A 19,497-nucleotide genomic window follows, 5' to 3' on the forward strand; every position below is an offset into this window, starting at 1 on the left:
ATATAGTATATTTTTTGGCATCAGTGAACATGCACATGAGAAAATTGAGAGGTATACAAGGATGTAACATCCACAACAGAAATAACTGGCCTTACGGATGGCCAGACAAGGTAAGAAAAAATTCTGCAGCATAAAATAGTCCCATTATAGAGATTAAAGCTTCTATCTCACAGATGCCCAAACACTTGACAAATCCATACAGAAACTTGACGGATCCTACAGTACTCAACTTTTATATAAAATTCCGCATTGATGTTAGTTGATATAATAACTAATTTACAGAAGGCCTGGATACATTTCTATTGTAATGTACAACTTTCAATGTGCTACCTCACAAAGATAGGGGTAAGGTCTGTGTACAACCCACCCTCCTACGACTTCATTGGGGGATTGTAATGGGGTATGTTGTTGATGTAGCTTTCAATGTGATGACTAACACCATGCTACATATGTACTTTTGGCATTTCATAAATGAGGGCTAAAAGAGAAAAGAGTTCTTTGTGTATCTGTCGGATTTTCCAACCATCTACAGTATAGACATGCTGCCCCAACTACGGATACAAGGGAAAGCGTCGCTAGAAATCCAAAATGTGAGACATCATTTACAACTATTGCAACTCCTAACATTATTGATTCTGCTAAACTCGCAACAGAAACCTCGGTTGTTCCGATAAGATTGGCTTTAGATGCAGGAATTCCAGTTTGTAGAATCTGTTGCCCGATGACATCATAGGACATGTGTCCCAGTCTTGACAACACCTGTGGAAAGGGTCAATATGAGCCTTCATGAAAATTGACCATTTTCATAACATTTTTACTGTTATTAAATGATAAAAGTAGCAGAACATGCCAATGAAACTATCACGAAGCAATCTGTTGAAAGCCAAACCACCTCACACCATATAGATACCCCCTCCCCCCTAAATGCTATGTATAATCTCTGTTTATTTCTGTTAGGCTAACAATAGAAGTGTCAACTCAATGATCAAGTACAAAGATTGGTATGCCAAACTCAAATTGTAACTTTGTGCACATCAATGATCAATGGAGACAAAAGTTTTAAATAAATAAAAAAGACATGGTTCGCCACAAAATTCTCATTGAAAGCAATAAAGGTAAGAGCAGTGAACTTACAACTAAAGCCAAGAAAAAGAAAATGGGAGTCTGCTGAGAAAGACATCCACTCCAATAAACAGCAACAGCCGTGGTCAGAAGCGAAGCATGGAGTACTAGGCCAGCGGCTCCAGCCTGATATTGAAAATTCATGAGAGTTAGGCCCAGACTGTGAATGATAAGAGGATATTATTTCTGACAAGAACAAGATATAATATACAAAGTAGAGCCAACCTTTAAGATGCCAAGGTGCTTGACCATCTTTGCAGACACAAATGTGGCTGCAACGCCTACAAAAGCACATAATCCGCTGAAGCCCCCAATAATAGATGGATTTAAACCTGAAATTGTTAGAGTGGTGAAACATTTGAGATAAAGTGGTGACTACTTTCAATTTCAGGCTCTTTTAAGCATTGATGAGCTCCTGATTCTACATTTGAAAGCTTTTGCAGGAAGTGTAGTTCTCCTCCGAGCTATTAACTACACAACTACAGAAAGCATATAGGTCATACAGGAGTTATGCAGTATAAACCCTTGCAAGTTACTGTAAGTTACAAAGAATGGTCAATTAGTTGCAAACATTTTAAGATGGAGTGGATTGTTTACAGGATATGTGCCTGTCAGAGTTACAAACTGTTTGAGTTTAAAAGCTGTTAGCACATAATTTACACCTAAAAGACCACCACATTCTTTGACGCACTCATAATTTCACAAGAAAAATATCCAGAAAGAAACAACCAAATAGGTGGTATGTGTAAGTAAACCAAGTGAAAACACCAGTCCACTGCGTGAAACTGCACAAGGCACCATACACAGAGAAACAGTCTCCTACACTTGCAAAATCAGGCCAATATAGAAGTATTCCGGTGCATTATGAGGGTAAGAGAAACCGCTTATGAATTTATGATACTAGTTTATTGCTAAGTGATAAGATGTGTTAAGAGTCCGCACAACTGTGTGGATGGAATTATTTGTCTCCTTATATGAGCTTGGACAATCCTTACCTCATCATAGCCAATGCAATTGTGATTAGAGACATCAAAAAAGCTATCATTATAGCCATTGGTAGGTTTATTAAGTGTAGCTACCTTATCAACATCCAGTATGTCACAGCAGCCAGAAATCTGAAGGTGAAAATATCACGAGACTAGAATCCGGAAATTACCTTGCTGTGTTAAAAATGCTGTCATTAAACCACCAGGTGCAAGAACGACATTGAAATATAATAGCACATAAGCTATGCTTGCTGGAAGAACGGGTTGTCTAATATATTCAAACCATCCATGCTTTATAGCTTCCAGACCCACTCCCACTGAAAACAAACAACGGGCTTAGTATAAAAGTAAAATCTATTTCCACCTTCAACAAAACTGAACACAAGAGAAGATACCTATATTTTCTGATTTTAGTGAAGACGGGAAGGAACAACTTAAACAAGTTTCCACAGCACGGTCAAGAACACCAGAGGAAAGCTTGTTGGTTAGCCATGTCAGAGATACCTAGTAAACACGTGATCAGATCTGAGTGCTATGCAGTGCTTTAAACTTCAAATCACAGAATGAAATAGAACCAGAAGTAAGATTTACCACAATAGGAAGTGCCCCCATCATCAAACCAGCAGCAATTTTTAAGCATACCACCAGTTCATATTTAGAGAGAAGAATGCCAAATAATGCTGCTCCAACAATCTACAGTATTCCACAAAAAGGAGAATTATAAGGTAAATGATAAGACTTAACTTTGTTAACTTAAATGATTATCACTACAAAATCCAAGTAAAGTATATTTGATAAACTGAACTATACAGAAACAAAATATTGATATTTTTTTAATATACTAGTTCTGATCACTAATATCCGTCATGCTACAAAAGAAGGCAGAAGAAAAGCCTCCAATTGACGTGGTTATTACCTCGCATAAAAGGTTAATACGGCTTAGAACAGCATTTGCTTGAGCAAGTGCAACTGGGCGATTGGTTCCAGCTAACTGTATAAACAAGACTAAATTAGAAAATTGCTCAACAGATAAGGAGTCAAAAAGTGAAACATAAAGGACAAAACAAAGTTCAATCAGCAATACCAAAACAACCCAATCACGCTCCACTGCAACCCCCAATGCCAACCCAGATAGCCTCTCAACGGCTCCCACTAGAACAAGCACAATAAACCAAGGACGGAAAAGTAAAGATGATGCAGACGTTGGATGAAGAGTATGACCATGTATAATCATTCCAACAGACATCAACTGGGCAGCTGTCTGACAGAATAGAAGTATTAGAGAACTTCAAGGAATTTTTGTTGCCTACACCTCTCCTTAGTAACACATACAGAAAAGAATACCTGGACTATAGATAGACAATTATATGCAGGAACCCGAGGAAAGTGATCCATAAGTTTGCCAACCAGAGGACCTCCACCAATTACAGCGAGCTGTACAAGTAAAGCGGGATGTAAGGAAAAAAGAATTGAACTGGAAAATTAGTATTTTATTGGTATAAGCAACTCAGTATAAGCAACTCAGCACTACGATGGTGCTTGCAGGTACTTAATCTGGGAACCTCCTGTACAAAAACAGTAAGGCAGATAATTATCTTCTAGCCTTTATTCTTTTGTATCACTTACTAATGAATACCTTAGCAAGGAAACCCATTAGTGCTACAGGAAGAAGACTAGGATGAATCAACGCAATGGCAGCAGGTGAGGCAAAATTCCAAAGTTGTTCCACCATATACCCAGCCAGGCAACTAGCATATAAAGCTGTTTGAATGCACTTGACATCAGAAATCTATAAAATGATGAATTACAGACATAATGCAACAAATGATTAACTGGTCATGTTTTCAAAGTCAAACTACTCATCAAACAAACTTCCCTGACCTGCCAGGGGAAGGGAGTGGGGGTCTTCACCCTAACAGAAAGAATTCAGTGAACAATCCAATCAAGCATGGTGGCCTGAAGCCTAGTTAATTTTTTAAGTACGTTTTTCATAGTCTACATTAGATATTCTGTTTTTTTGATGAAGTAAAAGGATATCATTAAAAGCATCAAGAAGATGCAGAAAACAGAGCTGAGTACAATGACTCAGAAGCAAAAGTATAGCACAGTCAGCTCTATCATCTATAGAAAAAATGACAAGGAAAATAGTCCAGTGATATTCTGTTACTGAAGATAAAAGATTTAAGTTGGAGTTCTCAAATCTTCAGCTTGTACAATGACATTGCTTTGTTTCTCCAAATAGTCCATTTAAAGTATCAATTCTGAAAAAAAATAAAATATTACTCCCTCCGTCCCAATTTATATGACACTTTTCGGATTACGAGATTAATCAAGTCTATCTTTGACCGTAAATTTTCATACATCTTTTAAATATTTTGAATTGTTAATTATTGTGACTTATATAGTACTTTTTACGTAGTTTATAAATATATAAATTTCATTTCTAAAAAATTGAAGATTCCATGCGTAAATTGCCGGTCAAACTTAAACTGTTTGACTCTCGAAAAACGAAAAGTGCAAATAAATTGGGACAGAGGGAGTATATATTTATGTCCAAACCTCATATTGTCCAATTTTTCAAAGGACCTCTATAGATACTCAAGGTATTGGCATTTCACAGAAGTATCCTTTTGTAAATTCCAAACTAGGTTGAGGTTCAGTATATATCATCATTTTAGAATATAGCAGACAGCAACTCATGCACTTTCAGACATGAGTTAAGCTTCTGCCACTACACTACCACTCAACTTAAGGGGAAAGACTAACCGTATAACCCTGCTGGATGAGCAGGAGTTGCAGCAATAATATTCTGCTCCTCCTCTGATAAGACCTGTTCAACATCAACAATAGAAAAATCAAAAGTGCAGTAGCGATAGTTAGACGGGAGCAGGGGCAATAGAAATGATTGAGCAGAATTATTCATAAAAAATCCTACTGGCAATGTTGTCAAGATAGTATCCACAAATGTGCCCTTGGCTAGCAGATTTAGTGCTTCAGTTTCCAGAATATCAGATTTGAGATGAAGAACAGGTATTGTACTGCCACAATCATCAGTTGCAACATCATCCCGAACCTCTTGATCAGTTGCAATGTCAGTTAAGACGTCGGTATTTATGGAGCATCTAGTGTTAAGACTTCCAAGCCTGCATTGAAAGGAACACGGTTAAATTGCAATGACAATCCATGATTCTTTTGGATAAAGATTACAATGAACTACTCTCACATCACATTGCTATTTTCTGCAGACTGCAGTACTACATAAGCAGATTCGGAGTTAGTAAAACCAACTGAACATCATTATTGCCAACTACAGGCTACCTGTCAGAAAACATGCAATATTTATTCTAGTGATAATACTTCATCACTTGCTGAATAACACCAAGAGTTGAGACCACTGCTTGCTTCACTTCTGTAACATATGAGTGTGTGCAACAACAGTAACTATGCTTCAACTGCAAGATAGTTGGGGAACACATGCACCCACATATGTGTGAGTGTACATGTATGTATTGTATGCATGCATGTGACACACAACAAAAATTATTACACACGAGTTAAGCCTCTTCCTTTGGACCATACAAATTGCAAACAAGTAGGATCGGAAAGCAAGTTATGTTTTCCGATTAGAAACAAGAGACCAACTTATGAAAATGATATGATATGAAGATATTCTGCTCAATCCTGTAAGGCTGTAACTATATATAGTAGAGAAGCCAGTCACTAGTTCATCCAGCAATAATGTCGAAAGCATACTCCTCTTGAGAGAGATACAATTCAACTGCACTGAAGCCAAAATGCACCAAACAGTTTTAAAAGCTTTAACTTCATCTGTAATCCAATGATAAAGAAGTCACTCAAACTGCATTAAACAACTCACCCTTAGCACCAATTGAACCATCACGACACCCTCACAAATGATAATAAGACTGAATGTCAATGAGACTTAGTCAATGAGACTTACATTCATCCTATAATATGGGATACCAAGTTTGAACTGCTCCTACAGCTCTAGACGTGACAACTTCGCTATATACCTCAGCCTTACTCGATAGGTACTGACAAAGTCCAATTTCATTCATTCTTTTTGGACGCGATTCATATAAATATAGTAATGAATATTTTAATATTGTTATAAACAGGGTAATGTAGTATCTTAGTGTTCTTTATCATGACATATTATATTTGTTGCATGATGATAGCAAAATATGTAATTGTAAGTTGTTATAGGTGATCTTGCTTCCTTTACTGGTAAAATTACCTGACCACACAATAGAAGAACCAACATCACTACTCACAATCCACATGAAATTAGATCATAATGACACTAATGTATGCATAAATCCACTCAATCAGGATCTCATCTAATGCATTGAACCAGTCAGATCATCATAACACAGTACCAAATCATTCATTCACAATGTCAGTTTACAAGGAAAAACATAGCACCTTTGAGTGGTAAAGCGAGGAGTTAACGGTCGAAAGCGAGGAGTTAACGGTCGTATTCTAAAAGAAGACGAGGAGGTAAGAGGAGCTTGACGGAGAGTAAGGAAGGCGGACCAAGGCTGAGCGTGAGAAACAACAACCACCATTGTTTATTGAACTGCTTCACTGCTTTGAAGCACTCTATTTCTTCTCGGTGACTACTCATGCAGTCTTCAGCTCCGGCGAGATCCTAGGGTTTGGATTTGGGTCATTCGATTGGAGAGATGTGTGGTCAGTGAATTTGTGGAAATTTCAAGAGAAATAGAGGGACGGCGGATTAATCACAAATGGATTGCCTTTTGTTCGACACAAATGGATTGCCTTGAGGCCAGAAAATTTGCTGCTGACGTGTTTATCTTTTTCTCCAATGCTGTGTGCCACTCGATGAAAACTTTTGGAAACTGCTGGCTAGTACATTGTCCAACCATACTTATCTTTCTTAATAAATTATAGTATATACTTATGTACTCCATATAATAATTATAAATAGAAGGTAATCCTTCCTCGAATATAATAAATATGTTTTGAAAAATATAATAAAAATGATTATAATTAATGACAAAGGTAAATTATAAATTAAATATAAAATTGTTTATTAATTTTATAAAGTGAACAAGTATAGTTAAATATTTCAAAATAAGGAGCGGATAACTATTATTGGACGATTGCGCTAGTATTTGTTTCTTACAAAAATTGTTCAATTGGTCCCTAAACTGCGGATGAATGTGTGAATTTCCCCTACTATTCTACTTATTTGACGCATGGGAGGGGGAGGAATTATAAGACTATATATATATATATATTTCTATAAAGAGAACCGTCAATTCGGTGACGTGGCACCACCAGTAGCAAGGATTTTCTTTTTATTTATTTATGTCCAAAACTGCCCTTTCCCTCGCAATAGGAACGTCGCTTCAGCCTTCAACAACCGCTTCTTCCGTTCATTGTTTTACCACTCTTCATAAACGTTACGTTTGTTTACAACAGCCAACCCGTTTATGTGCCGTCCTCACAGATCATAATTCTTATTTAACCCTTCTTAAAAGTCACAACTCTTTAGAAAAGTTAGTTATCTTCATAAAAGTCACAAAATTCACAATTTTTCACAAAAGTCACAACTCACAACTCTTTAAAAAAGTCAGAATTCTTCATAAAAGTTACAATTTTTCACAAAAGTCACAACTCTTTATTTTTCATCACACCTTCTAAAATTCAACACTTAATTCCAAGGCACCAAAAGAAGAAAGAATAAACAAAAAAAAGTGATTTCAATTGCAATGCAACATTACTACTCTTGCACCTCTTAGTCCACAACTCATAACACTGTTGAAATGGTTGAATTCATTACATTTGGTTTATAATATCCAGTTGTGAACAATTCTATTGAGATGACACCTACTTCTTGGTTGATCATTGCATTAATTCTCTGTAACTGCATACTATAACCATAATAATAACTATGGTTCAATTTCAAATAAGTTGGGGACGGTAATATGAAACCTAAGCAATAGCAATGACTATTCTGAGACAATGAGGAAAAACCTTTATGGTACTAACAATTTTAGGGTCATTTTTAACACATACATGATACGACGTACTATAATAAAAAAGAGATTGATGGAGGTTCATAAGAAGGAGCCGAAGGCCCTCCATTTGAATTTAGTTAATTATGTTCTTATATGAACGTGATGTTCCACTTTACTTGGGAGTGTTGTTGTTCGAGGTTTTTTGGTCTCTACTTTAACGTCTGTTGTTATTCTTTATAACTTCTTGAATTTAGAAAAAATTGTTAATCTGACCAACTATTTCCATGGAGATTTTCTTATACTTAAATCTCTCTATGACTCATAATTTTTGTATAACAAAAATGAAAATTAAGAAAATATAGCATTTTAAGATTTCAGAGAAATGTTTTGCCTTAAGATAAAATGTTCTTTACAATGTAATGTATGTATCAAAATTACGAATATTACCGAATGATCATATGTAAGGTTAATAAAATAGTTCAATCGCGTGCGAAGCACAAATAGTTTTCCTAGTTGAAAAATAAAATAACATCTAAAAGTAAAAGGTTTATAGTTTTTAAAAAATTTGATATATGATATTTAAGTATTTTTTATTTGGTATTCGATATTTGAGTTCAAGTATTCCAAATTCTATAATTAAATGTTAATCAAACCATCGTGATTTTCCTTTTTGTTCGTCCTCAATTCATACACTTGACCCTTTTTAACATGAATCAAATTGTTCTCACTAAGACGGTTTGAAAGAGAAAGAAATATATTTACTATTCCTTTTGTCCCTAATTACTTATTTACTTTTGAATTGACACACCTATCAAGAAATCAATTATTGACATAGTGAGTTTACCATTTTATCTCTATTAATTGTGAAGTAGATGAATTAAAAATTTAAGATTTTCGAGAAATTCTACTTTTTTCAAAGTAATTAAGGGTATAATAGGTAAAAAGAAACTATTCTTTCTTGATTTGTCAAAATGGACAAGTAATTTGGGAGAACTAAAAAGGAAAAAATGGACAAGTAATTAGGAACAGAGGGAGTATGTCTTAAAAGTGTTCTATGTTTTTATTATTTTTTGAAAAATATTATTTTTATGAGTAATTGTTTAATAGTTAGAGAATAAAAAAAAAGTAAAAACAATAAGAGTTGTATTATTATTATTATTATTATTATTATTATTATTATTATTATTATTATTATTATTATTTTCCCTATTCTAATTAAATCATTTCATATTTTTAATATGATAATTTCTCAAAAAGAATAAAAACCACATACATAATTATCTATTATTAAATTTGAATTTTAAAAAACTACGATCAATCATGCACACAGGGCAAAATCCATTGAAAGAATGAAAAAAAGAAGGCATAAAATAAATAAAAGGTAACAATAAAAATCATAAATAGTGAATAAAGTACTTTTATCCTCTTAATATGAAGTACACATATTGAACTTTTCCTCATCATGTTTTTCAGCCTATTTAGATTGATTTTAAAAAATAGTTTTTAAATCAAAAATAAAAAGTTAAACTTAAATTACTTTTAAGTCGGAAAATAAAAAATAGGGATAGACCTATTTTTAATTTTTAATTTATTTTAAGTTATTTTTTGTGTTACAAACACTTTCTAACTTATTATGAGTAATTTATTTGACTTATTTTGAGTTATTTTTATATTCGTCAAATATTTTCAGAAGTTAAAAACTACTTCTTAAAAGTAGATTTAATCAACTTTTAAGTCAATTCAAACACTATCTGGTTGTAATTATGTTCTTCCTTTATTGACATTTATGCAAATAAAAGTCTTTCATGCAACAGAATACTGATTCATTCTTAATTAAAGGTATTAGATTCGAGTTTCTTTGGATACAAAGTCGCTTTTGTTAAGAAGTATTTTTCAATGGGAGAGTTAGAGGTGTGCAAAATTGAACCGACTAATAAATCGAACTGAAAAGGCGTTATTGATTTATTGTTATTGGGTTATTAAGTTAAGTTAACGCTTTTTAATAGTTTAATAAAAAAATTATCGGGTTATCGGTTTAATATTAGTTTTTAATATTGAGTTATTAGGTAAACCGATAACCCATTAAGATTAGTAATTAACGACTTTTACTTGTACATAAATATTAAATATTAATTTTAATACCTTGCTAGTACTGTCTTTGTACTCCGGCCTTTAGTTCACATTTCATAGTGACTTTAAGTTCAAAACTTCATATTATACAAAACGTCAAAATCTATAGTAAGAACCCTATTCCTCTTAATTTATCTTTGTGTTACACTTGTATAGTTCTTATTATGTTTGTTATTATTGTTTCTATTTTACAAGCATTTGCAAAGTTACATATTGTGTTTCATCAAATTTATTAGAGACGTCATATATTTGTTTTTAAATATTTTTCTATTGATTAAATAGAAAACCAAATCATTAAGGATTAAAATTGATAAATCAAAATTTGATAAAAAAAATATCTTATTGATTTGGTAATTGATTTATATATTTAAAAATTGAAAATCGATTAACCAAACTGATAATACATAAAACCAAATCAAATTGATCGATGCACACCCCTTGGTGAGAATTCGAATTTTCTTAAATATGAAATCATCTTTATTAGGAGAAGCACGTTACTGAAATTTTTCCATGTGAATCTAAATTTACTCATACATTGTGGGTACCAAATATCGGAGGGAGAAAAAAGAAATTTAAAACTAAAAAATCACAAAAATATACCTACGAGACAGGTGGAATTAGCAACGGCTGAGATTTGCATGAATCCATGTCTTCTTGATTTTGCATGTATGACACATGTACGCCTCCGGCCCCACAATGTTTCCACGTCAGACCAAGTTCTCTAAAAGTGGGGTCACATACGTGGACGATGTGTGATGAACCCCATAAAAAACAGAGTCAAATTGGAAATTAGAGGGAGAAGAGAGAGGTGCAGTTTCAGCATGGCAGCAGAGGAGAACAATACCGTCACAATGGAGAAGAAAATCCACGGCGGCGACAAGTTTTCCGGTGCCGGAACTTATGCATGCGGCTTCTCGTCGCCTATTGTTGCCGGTGATATCTCCACAATGCAGAATTTGGCCGGCGGGAGTTACTATGATGGGAAGGATAGCTTCTATGAAAAGCTTAACAAGTTGAACGAGTCCTCTGGGCTCAGTCTAGTGTGAGTACATTTTCTCCTAAAAATGTATGTCTAAATAATGACTTTATCATTATATACGTTTTCAAATCCATCATCAACAACATACCCACTGTAGTCCCATTCCCACCTTTCCACAAAGTGGATCTGCGGAGGTAGAGTGAAGTGTGAACGCCGAGCTTACCCTACCTCTCTCAGAGGTCGAGAGTCTGTTCATTTTCAAATTCATGCTTAATGCTCATGACTAGCTATAGCTACTAGCGAGCTTTGTTTGCCACTTGCATTATCCACGGTAGAATATGAATGCTTTTGAGAGAGAAGTATAAATTTCTCGAAGTTCGACCAAGTTGCTTTTAGGTAATCCCAAGGACCCAAGCATTAGATAGATAGAGATTTTTGACTTTTGATCTCGAAGGTTGGTGTAATTTGCAATTACTATGTTACGTATTAATTTTGGTGGCTTATAAGCTTGCATATTGAAACTTGAAAGTTGGTTGAGAGATGAAATTTCTGATTTAAGGAAGGTTATTTTTCTATATATGCAGCTTTAACTTAAGACAAGCAAACCTGGACTTGCATCTTTTCTATGAAGAAGTCATTAAAAGAGGTGGATTTAATCAGGTAAAAATTTTTCCCACCATGGCTCAAAGATTCAGATTTCTTATTTCTGTACTCATTGCCAACAACATGTCATTTTCCTCACATAATCTGGTTAAGTGAATTGATGTTTCTTTCTTCTGAAGCATTAGGAATGTTTCCACTGTTTGAAAAAGACAACGAGAAAAGAAAAAAACAGGCAAATTAGATTTTTTTTTGGAAATTGGATCATAACCCCCTCAAAAAAAAAAATGTATATGAGGGGTTATGATCATTAGCCAATTCGGTGTATTTCTTGTGTAATGTCTTCTGAAAATAACCTCCAAGTTTTGTGTGCATATAACAAAATAACCAGGAATATGCTGAAGAATGAGTGAAATCATTCACAAACTGCTTTGATGACTATAGTTCTCTGAACTGCACGGCAGAGTGTACACAAAGAGTATGCAGATGGAACAAATATGCTGTAGTCAATAGTCACTTTAGATTCAACCTTAACTAAAATAGTCATTTAAGATTCTCTGTGTTTCTGATATCTAATTGCTCTATGCCTTAGGTTTTCATATCTGATAACTAGTTGCTGCTTATGAGAAGCTGAAGGATCTAAACATAATTTTTAGAAGGATCTTTTCTTCAATAACATAATTTTTCTCATTGAAACTACTAAAATGAGTACCGAAAACTTGTTCTCCTTGTTTGTCATTTTTAGAAGGATCTTTTCTTCAATAACATAATTTTTCCACTGTATCATCTTCCAATCAGCAAAAAAGTGTGTATCTGCGAGGTATGGTGAAAAATAATGAGGAATTAACATGGTTCTGCTATTAATTTAAGTCTCCGATCATAAGAGTTTCTAAAATGATGTAAATGAAATGAATCCCCTACTAGCACTGAATTTGGATATGCATATGACTTCCCCACTATCTGAGTTCTTGATTTGCAATATTTAGGTCACTAAGGATGCTATGTGGGGTGAAGTTGCATGTACATTGCATGTGAAAAGCAATATCACAATGTTCCCAACTCAACTTCAGAAGGTGTACGAAAATCTCCTTCTCCAACTTGAGCAACTGTATTACTATCGAAGTAGAGAAAAAGGAACCATGCAACCACCTAGTCAAGTTTCTGATGCTGTTAGGCTAGCACCAGTAAAAGGTAACTTTCTTGTTGAAAGTTTGGAGGTCTATTTTTCAATCACCTAGTTTGTGTGTGACTGGTTTTCCATCAATTCTCTCTGTTTGAAGATTATAGTCTTTCTTTAGGTTCTGCAGATAGGTCAGATGACTCCGCAGGGAAGAGGAAATTTTGTGGTCGGTCATCTCCCGTGGCAAGTTTGCACCATAATGATAGGGACTGTCCAGTAGAAAAAAGGAAGCGCAAGAATGATAGTCGCCAAGTTTCGACAGGTTTGTTATTCTTAATTATCTCAGAGACTTACAAATCTTTAAGCTTCTGAACTTCTCATCGGAATGTCACTTTTCAAGTAAGTTTAGACCATCAATGGACACACTCATGCTTTATGTCCTATAAAGCTGAGGATGGGCCTAAGTTGGTACAGTTGTAGAGAGTTAACATTATGGAATTGCTATTTTTGTGGTCTTAACTGTGAAAAGGAATTGGTAGATTTTTAATAATGCAATGTTTAGAATATATATTACCAGGCTTGTCTAGACAAAAAAAAGGAAAGTGGGAGTGACTTGTTATACAAAAACACTTCCTGCAACAAAGTCACACCTCAAAAGCTTACTTGAACTACTCCTGTATCACTCTTGATCTTCTCTTCGGTTGCATATGATTTAAATGCCAAAGATTCGTTCTATTTTGGTGTTTATTACATGTATGATTTTCCCTTGGATGAATACATGTTTTAGCCAAAAAGAAAACAGAACAGGAGATAAATGAGGCACACATGGCATCAAGATTAATCTTTGCAGCAATACATAATAGATGTTTTTTTACCTCTTTCATAAAAAAAGAAAAATACAGAGTAGAAGATTTTATTTGCTTCCATATAGAAGTCATCAATAACCTTCCAAGGTGTGTATCTATCCTGGCATGTTCCATTCAGATGTGTGCTATTTGTTTGGATCTAAGTTTCTCTTCATGCAATTACTTTGAGGAGTCATGAATTGATACTAGTCCTTGCAGTGTCTTAAAGTTACTAGCCTGTCCAACTAAACCTCAAATTTGAGTTTGTTACCTCAGGCGCCATCATATTTTCTTAGGTCAGGACTCAAATTGATCATAATTTTTTTTCCTTCAGTAGGGCCAGAGACACCAGAGCAAAAATCTCAGAGTTCGTCAACCAACAGATATCTGAGGAAAGACCCCGGTGCTCCAATAAGAGGAAGGAGTTCATATCAGATGTATGTCAAGTTGGAATGTGAAAGACAAAAGAAAGTACTTGGGGAGAGTTATGGTTCTAAGAAAATCAGAGATATGGCCATTAATGCCTGGAAGACTCTGTCTGAAAATGACAAAGAGGTATGATGAAGTACTTATCATATAGTTGCTAGCAGATTTTAAATGATATGCCTTCTAAATTTCTTATTCATAATTTTGGCCATTTATGTACTCTTATGTATCAATTTAGCATTCATGTTTCCTTCTTATGTTTAACATTGCTCCATGTAACAAGTGGGAAGTAAAACTTTTTGCCTTGTCCATCGTTTCCTTCTAACTTTTGCAGCCTTATATTGAAGCAAGTAAGCTGGATAAGGAAAGATATATCCGAGAAATGGCTGCTTATGAACAGCATAAGAAGAAGGAAACTAAAACAAATCCAAACTTGCACAGTGGTTTGGCCCCGAGTATGATCAATTTTGGTGCACCATCAGTAATTGATCATGTGACTTCGCAAGCTGATACTGGAAGCAACATTATCCCTGATGCAGCCTTTATCGAGTCCACTGTACAAATTCCGAATAATAATAAGACAAGTAACTCCATATTTCAGATGGATTGGGGATTTTTTGCCTAGTCGATTTCAGTTGCTACCTTAGTGGGTTTTGGAAGATATGTATAGCTTTCTTTATCTGTAAGTATCTTACAAGCTTAGCATGATGTTTTGAAGATGTATATAGCTTCTAGTCTTTGGAAACTAGCGTGTCAAGAAGCAGCATTTGTGTGCAAGCACATGAAAAGCTGCCTGCAAATTTTGTAAAAGGGTCCATGTGCTCTTCTGGATATGGCAAGTTTCCACAGATTGTGTAAAAGCAATACACTTTTGCATCTCTACAAGTAATGTATATTGGTAGGGATCAGTGTTTCACCTTATTAGTGTTGAGTTTGATAGTTCGAACATGTGTCTGTTTTTTTTTTTTTTTAGATTTTAAAAAAAATGAGATCCCAATTTGGAATTCCAAATCTTATTTTTCAATTTGAAATCATGAACTCAAATTGCATATCCAAACATTGTTTTGGAATCATGATCTGAAATCTTATGTCTAAACACGTACTTCAGTATATTTTAAAAAATAAGTTTTTGTTAATTTCCCATCTCTTTATTTTAATATTCTATATGACATATTTAAGACATTATGCAGATGTTTGACAAATTTACATTTTTCTGTAACTTTAAACTTTGTGTTCAGTTAGGTTAAAGACAAATAAATAAAAACAGATGAATTAATCTCTGCTTAGAAAATATTGTTTTTTTTTTTAGTAAAAAAGAAGATGCAAAATCTTTTTTAAGACGAAATATAAGATTGTTTGCTTTGTAGTCTATGACGACTGTAAAATGTCTTCTAACCAAAAAAAAAAAGAAACGTGTGAATTTTAAAAAAATTTACCATGACTTTGTAAAACAGACAGTTCACTCTAATATTGATGTTTAGATCTATTTTATAATTGAAAATTCAAAAAAAAATAATGTAGAATATAATACTACTACTTATTAATATTCTCAATTATATTAAAAAATATTTGATTAATGTCCAAAAAGTAATTTCTCAATTGTAGTATAATGTTAGCCGCAGCGAGAGTTGCCTCATCCTAAGATGTTTTCAAAATTTATTTTCCCTTAAATTAATATAATATATTTTTTTCATCCATTATAAAAAATTCAAACTTTTTCGTAAAACACTGGGTCTGTTTGGAAAGTCATACTGTAATTGAATTTGGTGTAATTGAGTGTAATTACATTGTTTGTCCTTTTTGGGTGACCATGTAATTACCGTGTAAGTTATAGGAGAGACTGTGAATTGTTGATAATTACATGGTGTAATTACTTTTTAATTTCTTCCTTTTATGTCTATTATTTTTTTGTTTTAATGTATTTTTTATTTTATTATTTTTTATTTTAAATATTTTCTAAAAGTATTTTTTAAAATATTATTTATATTTCTTTTCGTTCTTATTCTCGACCTTTACTTTTACGTGATTTCATGCCCATTTTTTCATATTAATTTTAGGAAACCCATCACATAATTAAGACAAATAAATTCTAATTATCCGCGTATTTCCAAAGCGGATAAAAGGATATAATAGTCCAATCACACGGAACTTAACAAGTATATAATGGAAGCGTCTCCAATCAAAGGCCCCAAAACCAAAACAAGAGAGAAAAGTGGCTTACACCTCTACACTGCCTGCGTGTACTCATGGAAAACCCAAACTCGCCACACTTTTCAACTCAACATCCAAATTATCCTTTCAATTTCTTTCAAAAGCCTTCAGAATCTTGGAGTTCTTTCAAAATCATCAAGAAAAGCGGCTGTGGGCGTGTTCAAGTTACCGTTGAAGACTTTGTGGGTAAATTCTTCTTCTTGAATACTCTCTTTATTGGAAATTTCTTGATTATTTCCCTTCTTTGAACTTTTGGGGGAAAGGTTTCTTTGTCAATCTGCTTATAGTACGTATTTTTCTTGATTTTCTTCCAAGTGTTTGATTCATATTTTTGGAAATAATTGCCCAACCCTCACTAGTTCTTGATTGAGTAGTAGTTTCTTGATTTATATGTTTATGGTTCAATGCTATTTGTCAGATGGCCTCATTATATTTTTACGATTTCTGTTTAAAGGCATGCTGATGAATTTGATGAAGTAATGATTAAGCTAGAGTTTTTGGCTAAAAACATCCTTGAACTATACTCTAAACTTAAAGCACATCCTTGTAATATCATAGTTAACAAAAAACATCCTTCAAATATCTAAACATTAACAAATTTCATCCATTAGTTAAAGACCATTAAAAATCTAACGGAGTGGGTGAAATTCACTAAAAACTCCTCAGATTTGAACACTTCACATTCTCTCATTTCTCAGAAATATGAATTTTAACTTTCATTTGTTGAAGTATGCTTCATTTTCCATAACCACCCTCCCCGGTCATTTTTAAATCTGTGATGCAATAATGCAAAGACAAATCATACAAACGTGCAGATACTGAAACCCAGTACCCCTCAAGAACATGAAGAATGATTGTTTTCATACGCGGTATATGTGTTGTTCAGACTGTCTTTACTCTTAATTAGAAGAAGGTAAATTAAAGGCAATAGCAAGCATAGTTAGTTTTTTTTTCCGATAATGATCCAAAACCAGTGAAGGTAACAGTGTCCATATTCTACAAAAACATGAAATATTTTCCCTCTCAATTTGGTTCTTTATTTGTAGCAATCAAAATTTAGTTAAGAACTAACAACTTGTTGTTATTATGCTAATGTATATGTATATGCTTTGGCAAAAAAAATAAAATCATACGAGTGTCAGAAATGTCAATCCAACTACATCTTGTGCATATTTCATCTGGTAATGCTACTAACATATTTCTCGTTTCATTCACATTATAATACATATTTACAAAATCTCCTATTTCCATCTTTCATTTTGTTTCTGCTCTTTCACTGTGAGCACTCAATGGAGTCAGCAGAAAGACGAAGTACTGATATTTAGAGATGATCGATGTTGATTCTACCAGTTAACCAGCTTAAGGAGGAAGAAGATTGACTGTGATTAAAAAAAAAGAACCTAGTTTCAAATAAGGAAACTATGGTAGTATCACATGAGTTTCAAAATGCTCTGTTAGATTTCAAGCAGTTCTTGACAGAAGGGTGAAACTTGTTAGATTTTCAATAGTTGAAGGATGTTCCTTGTTCACTATGATATTACGAGGATGTACTTTACGTTTGGGGTATAGTTAAAGGATGTTTTTAGCCAAAAACTCGATTAAGCTACATGTAATATGGAAAAGAAGTAAAACAAAAGAAAAGTCCGGTCCCCTCTATGAAACTTGTTCTTTTGAATGATTATCATGTTAATTGCCATTTGATCCAAATACATGGTTAAGATATTTGATCTTGAGTTAGTCTTTTTTTGACTTCAAGTGATAAGAAAATTAGTATGATGTTACTATCCTTTAGGAAATGAATTTTTGATTGTGTAGCACCCTGTTCCTTTGCCATATTTTCTCAATGACCTTTTCTCCTTTTTTCATTTTCCTTTACCCTCGAAATATATCAGGTGAAACAAACTTCTTAGGTGGTGTTGCTTGTGCTAAGCATGGTTGAAGGATTTGATACCGAGGCTGCAAAGAAGAGGTTTTTAAAGATATATCTTTTAAAGGTGATTGTAATTTCATATATTTACGAATATCTACTCTCAAAGCACCTTCCCTTTAGTCATGGTAACTGACCCCAGAACTGACAATTTTATTGATAAACTGACAATCATTCGTAGTATGCAAAACCAAATTCTGGCATAGGTTTCCCTGGTGCCTTTGAACTTGTCTCTCAGGTATGTATAACCTGTGATGGAACTTGACTTTATGTTCTTGTTCTTTCTGTTTTTGTTACTTTTCATTAATTTGGTGATATGGCACAACAGTGTAAAAAGACTGGTCTCAAAGATGCTGTTGCATTTAGTGCTGACCGGATTAAAGTTAATGCAAACTTGGCTGCAGCAGGTTTTACCAATAACAATGTGAATTGAATGTGCTTTAACTGTGAATAGTTGCTTCTCATTCCTCATTCGGGAAACAATGAATTGTACTGAATCAGCACCTAGAACGAACTTTAGTTATTTAAATTATCACTATAGATATGTTTTATTGTAGAGCACAACCTGATATCTACTCCTGTGACACTTGACTTTTTGGTATAACTTCTGCTCAGGGAACTGCTGGACATAAACATTTTGTTGACATAATGAATCTGTTAGTCATGGAATCAGGCGCTCAGGCTCTCAAATTTGTGATCATTTTATATGATCCTGGGCAATCCTTCCCTTATGAGCTAGCTTTTGGGGTTGAGTTAGGCCCATGGTCCATTTCTTCACATGGTATTAGTGTCAGATCCATCGAGCCATGTTATTATGTTTCTCTTTCTCAATATTGATCCCCCGTGTTATGTTTTCTAGTCCTGGGCACGCCCCTGCGTGGGGTGGGTGGGTGTCTCCTTATATGATTTTGGGTAATCCTTCCCTTATGAGCTAACTTTCGTGGTTGAGTTACGTTCAACGTTCATTTCTTCACGGTATATATGCAAACACACACTATTCATTGGTTGATAATGTAGTTTGCAAGAACATAGTACTTTATTGAGGTTATACAAGCGAAAGTGTACAACTCGGATTAAAATCACAGGTTTGCAGTGACATAATTGAAATCTCCCTGCCTTCCTCTCCTTTGTCTTTACTTATCT

At 34.0% G+C, this 19,497-nt stretch overlaps 3 protein-coding genes across 4 annotated transcripts in view; 2 read left to right on the forward strand and 1 right to left on the reverse strand.

Annotated features, from left to right (window-relative positions):
• Positions 1-448: 448 nt before the first annotated feature.
• Positions 449-6,885, reverse strand: LOC125815604 (solute carrier family 40 member 3, chloroplastic). Its single transcript, XM_049495114.1, has 13 exons — positions 6,555-6,885; positions 5,044-5,251; positions 4,875-4,938; positions 3,745-3,869; positions 3,453-3,542; positions 3,193-3,369; positions 3,025-3,099; positions 2,700-2,801; positions 2,504-2,612; positions 2,279-2,425; positions 1,348-1,454; positions 1,135-1,248; positions 449-759 (listed from the first exon to the last, which is right to left on the reverse strand). Exons 1-13 carry the CDS (start codon positions 6,695-6,697, stop codon positions 466-468), a joined length of 1,755 nt encoding a protein of 584 aa, XP_049351071.1. The 5' UTR covers positions 6,698-6,885; the 3' UTR covers positions 449-465.
• Positions 6,886-11,065: 4,180 nt separating this feature from the next.
• On the forward strand, positions 11,066-14,841 carry LOC125815810 (high mobility group B protein 9-like). The gene is made up of 6 exons (XM_049495369.1): positions 11,066-11,288; positions 11,810-11,885; positions 12,812-13,016; positions 13,106-13,267; positions 14,125-14,345; positions 14,551-14,841. The coding sequence occupies exons 1-6, from the start codon at positions 11,068-11,070 to the stop codon at positions 14,839-14,841; spliced, it is 1,176 nt and encodes a 391-aa protein (XP_049351326.1). The 5' UTR covers positions 11,066-11,067.
• A 3,502-nt stretch (positions 14,842-18,343) lies between these two features.
• Positions 18,344-19,497, forward strand: part of LOC125815788 (protein SUPPRESSOR OF QUENCHING 1, chloroplastic) — a 29,982-nt gene continuing 28,828 nt past the window's right edge. Inside the window, exons 1-2 of one of the 2 annotated variants that reach the window (XM_049495342.1) lie at positions 18,344-18,421; positions 18,536-18,592. In XM_049495342.1, coding sequence (XP_049351299.1) covers positions 18,359-18,421; positions 18,536-18,592 — 120 coding nt within the window. In that variant the 5' untranslated portion in view covers positions 18,344-18,358. The remainder of the gene's footprint in view (positions 18,422-18,535; positions 18,593-19,497) is intronic. The other variant, XM_049495341.1, reaches the window with a different exon arrangement.

This window comes from Solanum verrucosum, unplaced genomic scaffold (genome assembly GCF_900185275.1).
Source record: "Solanum verrucosum unplaced genomic scaffold, falcon-dt-bn FXZP01000261.1, whole genome shotgun sequence".
Taxonomy (NCBI): domain Eukaryota; kingdom Viridiplantae; phylum Streptophyta; class Magnoliopsida; order Solanales; family Solanaceae; genus Solanum; species Solanum verrucosum.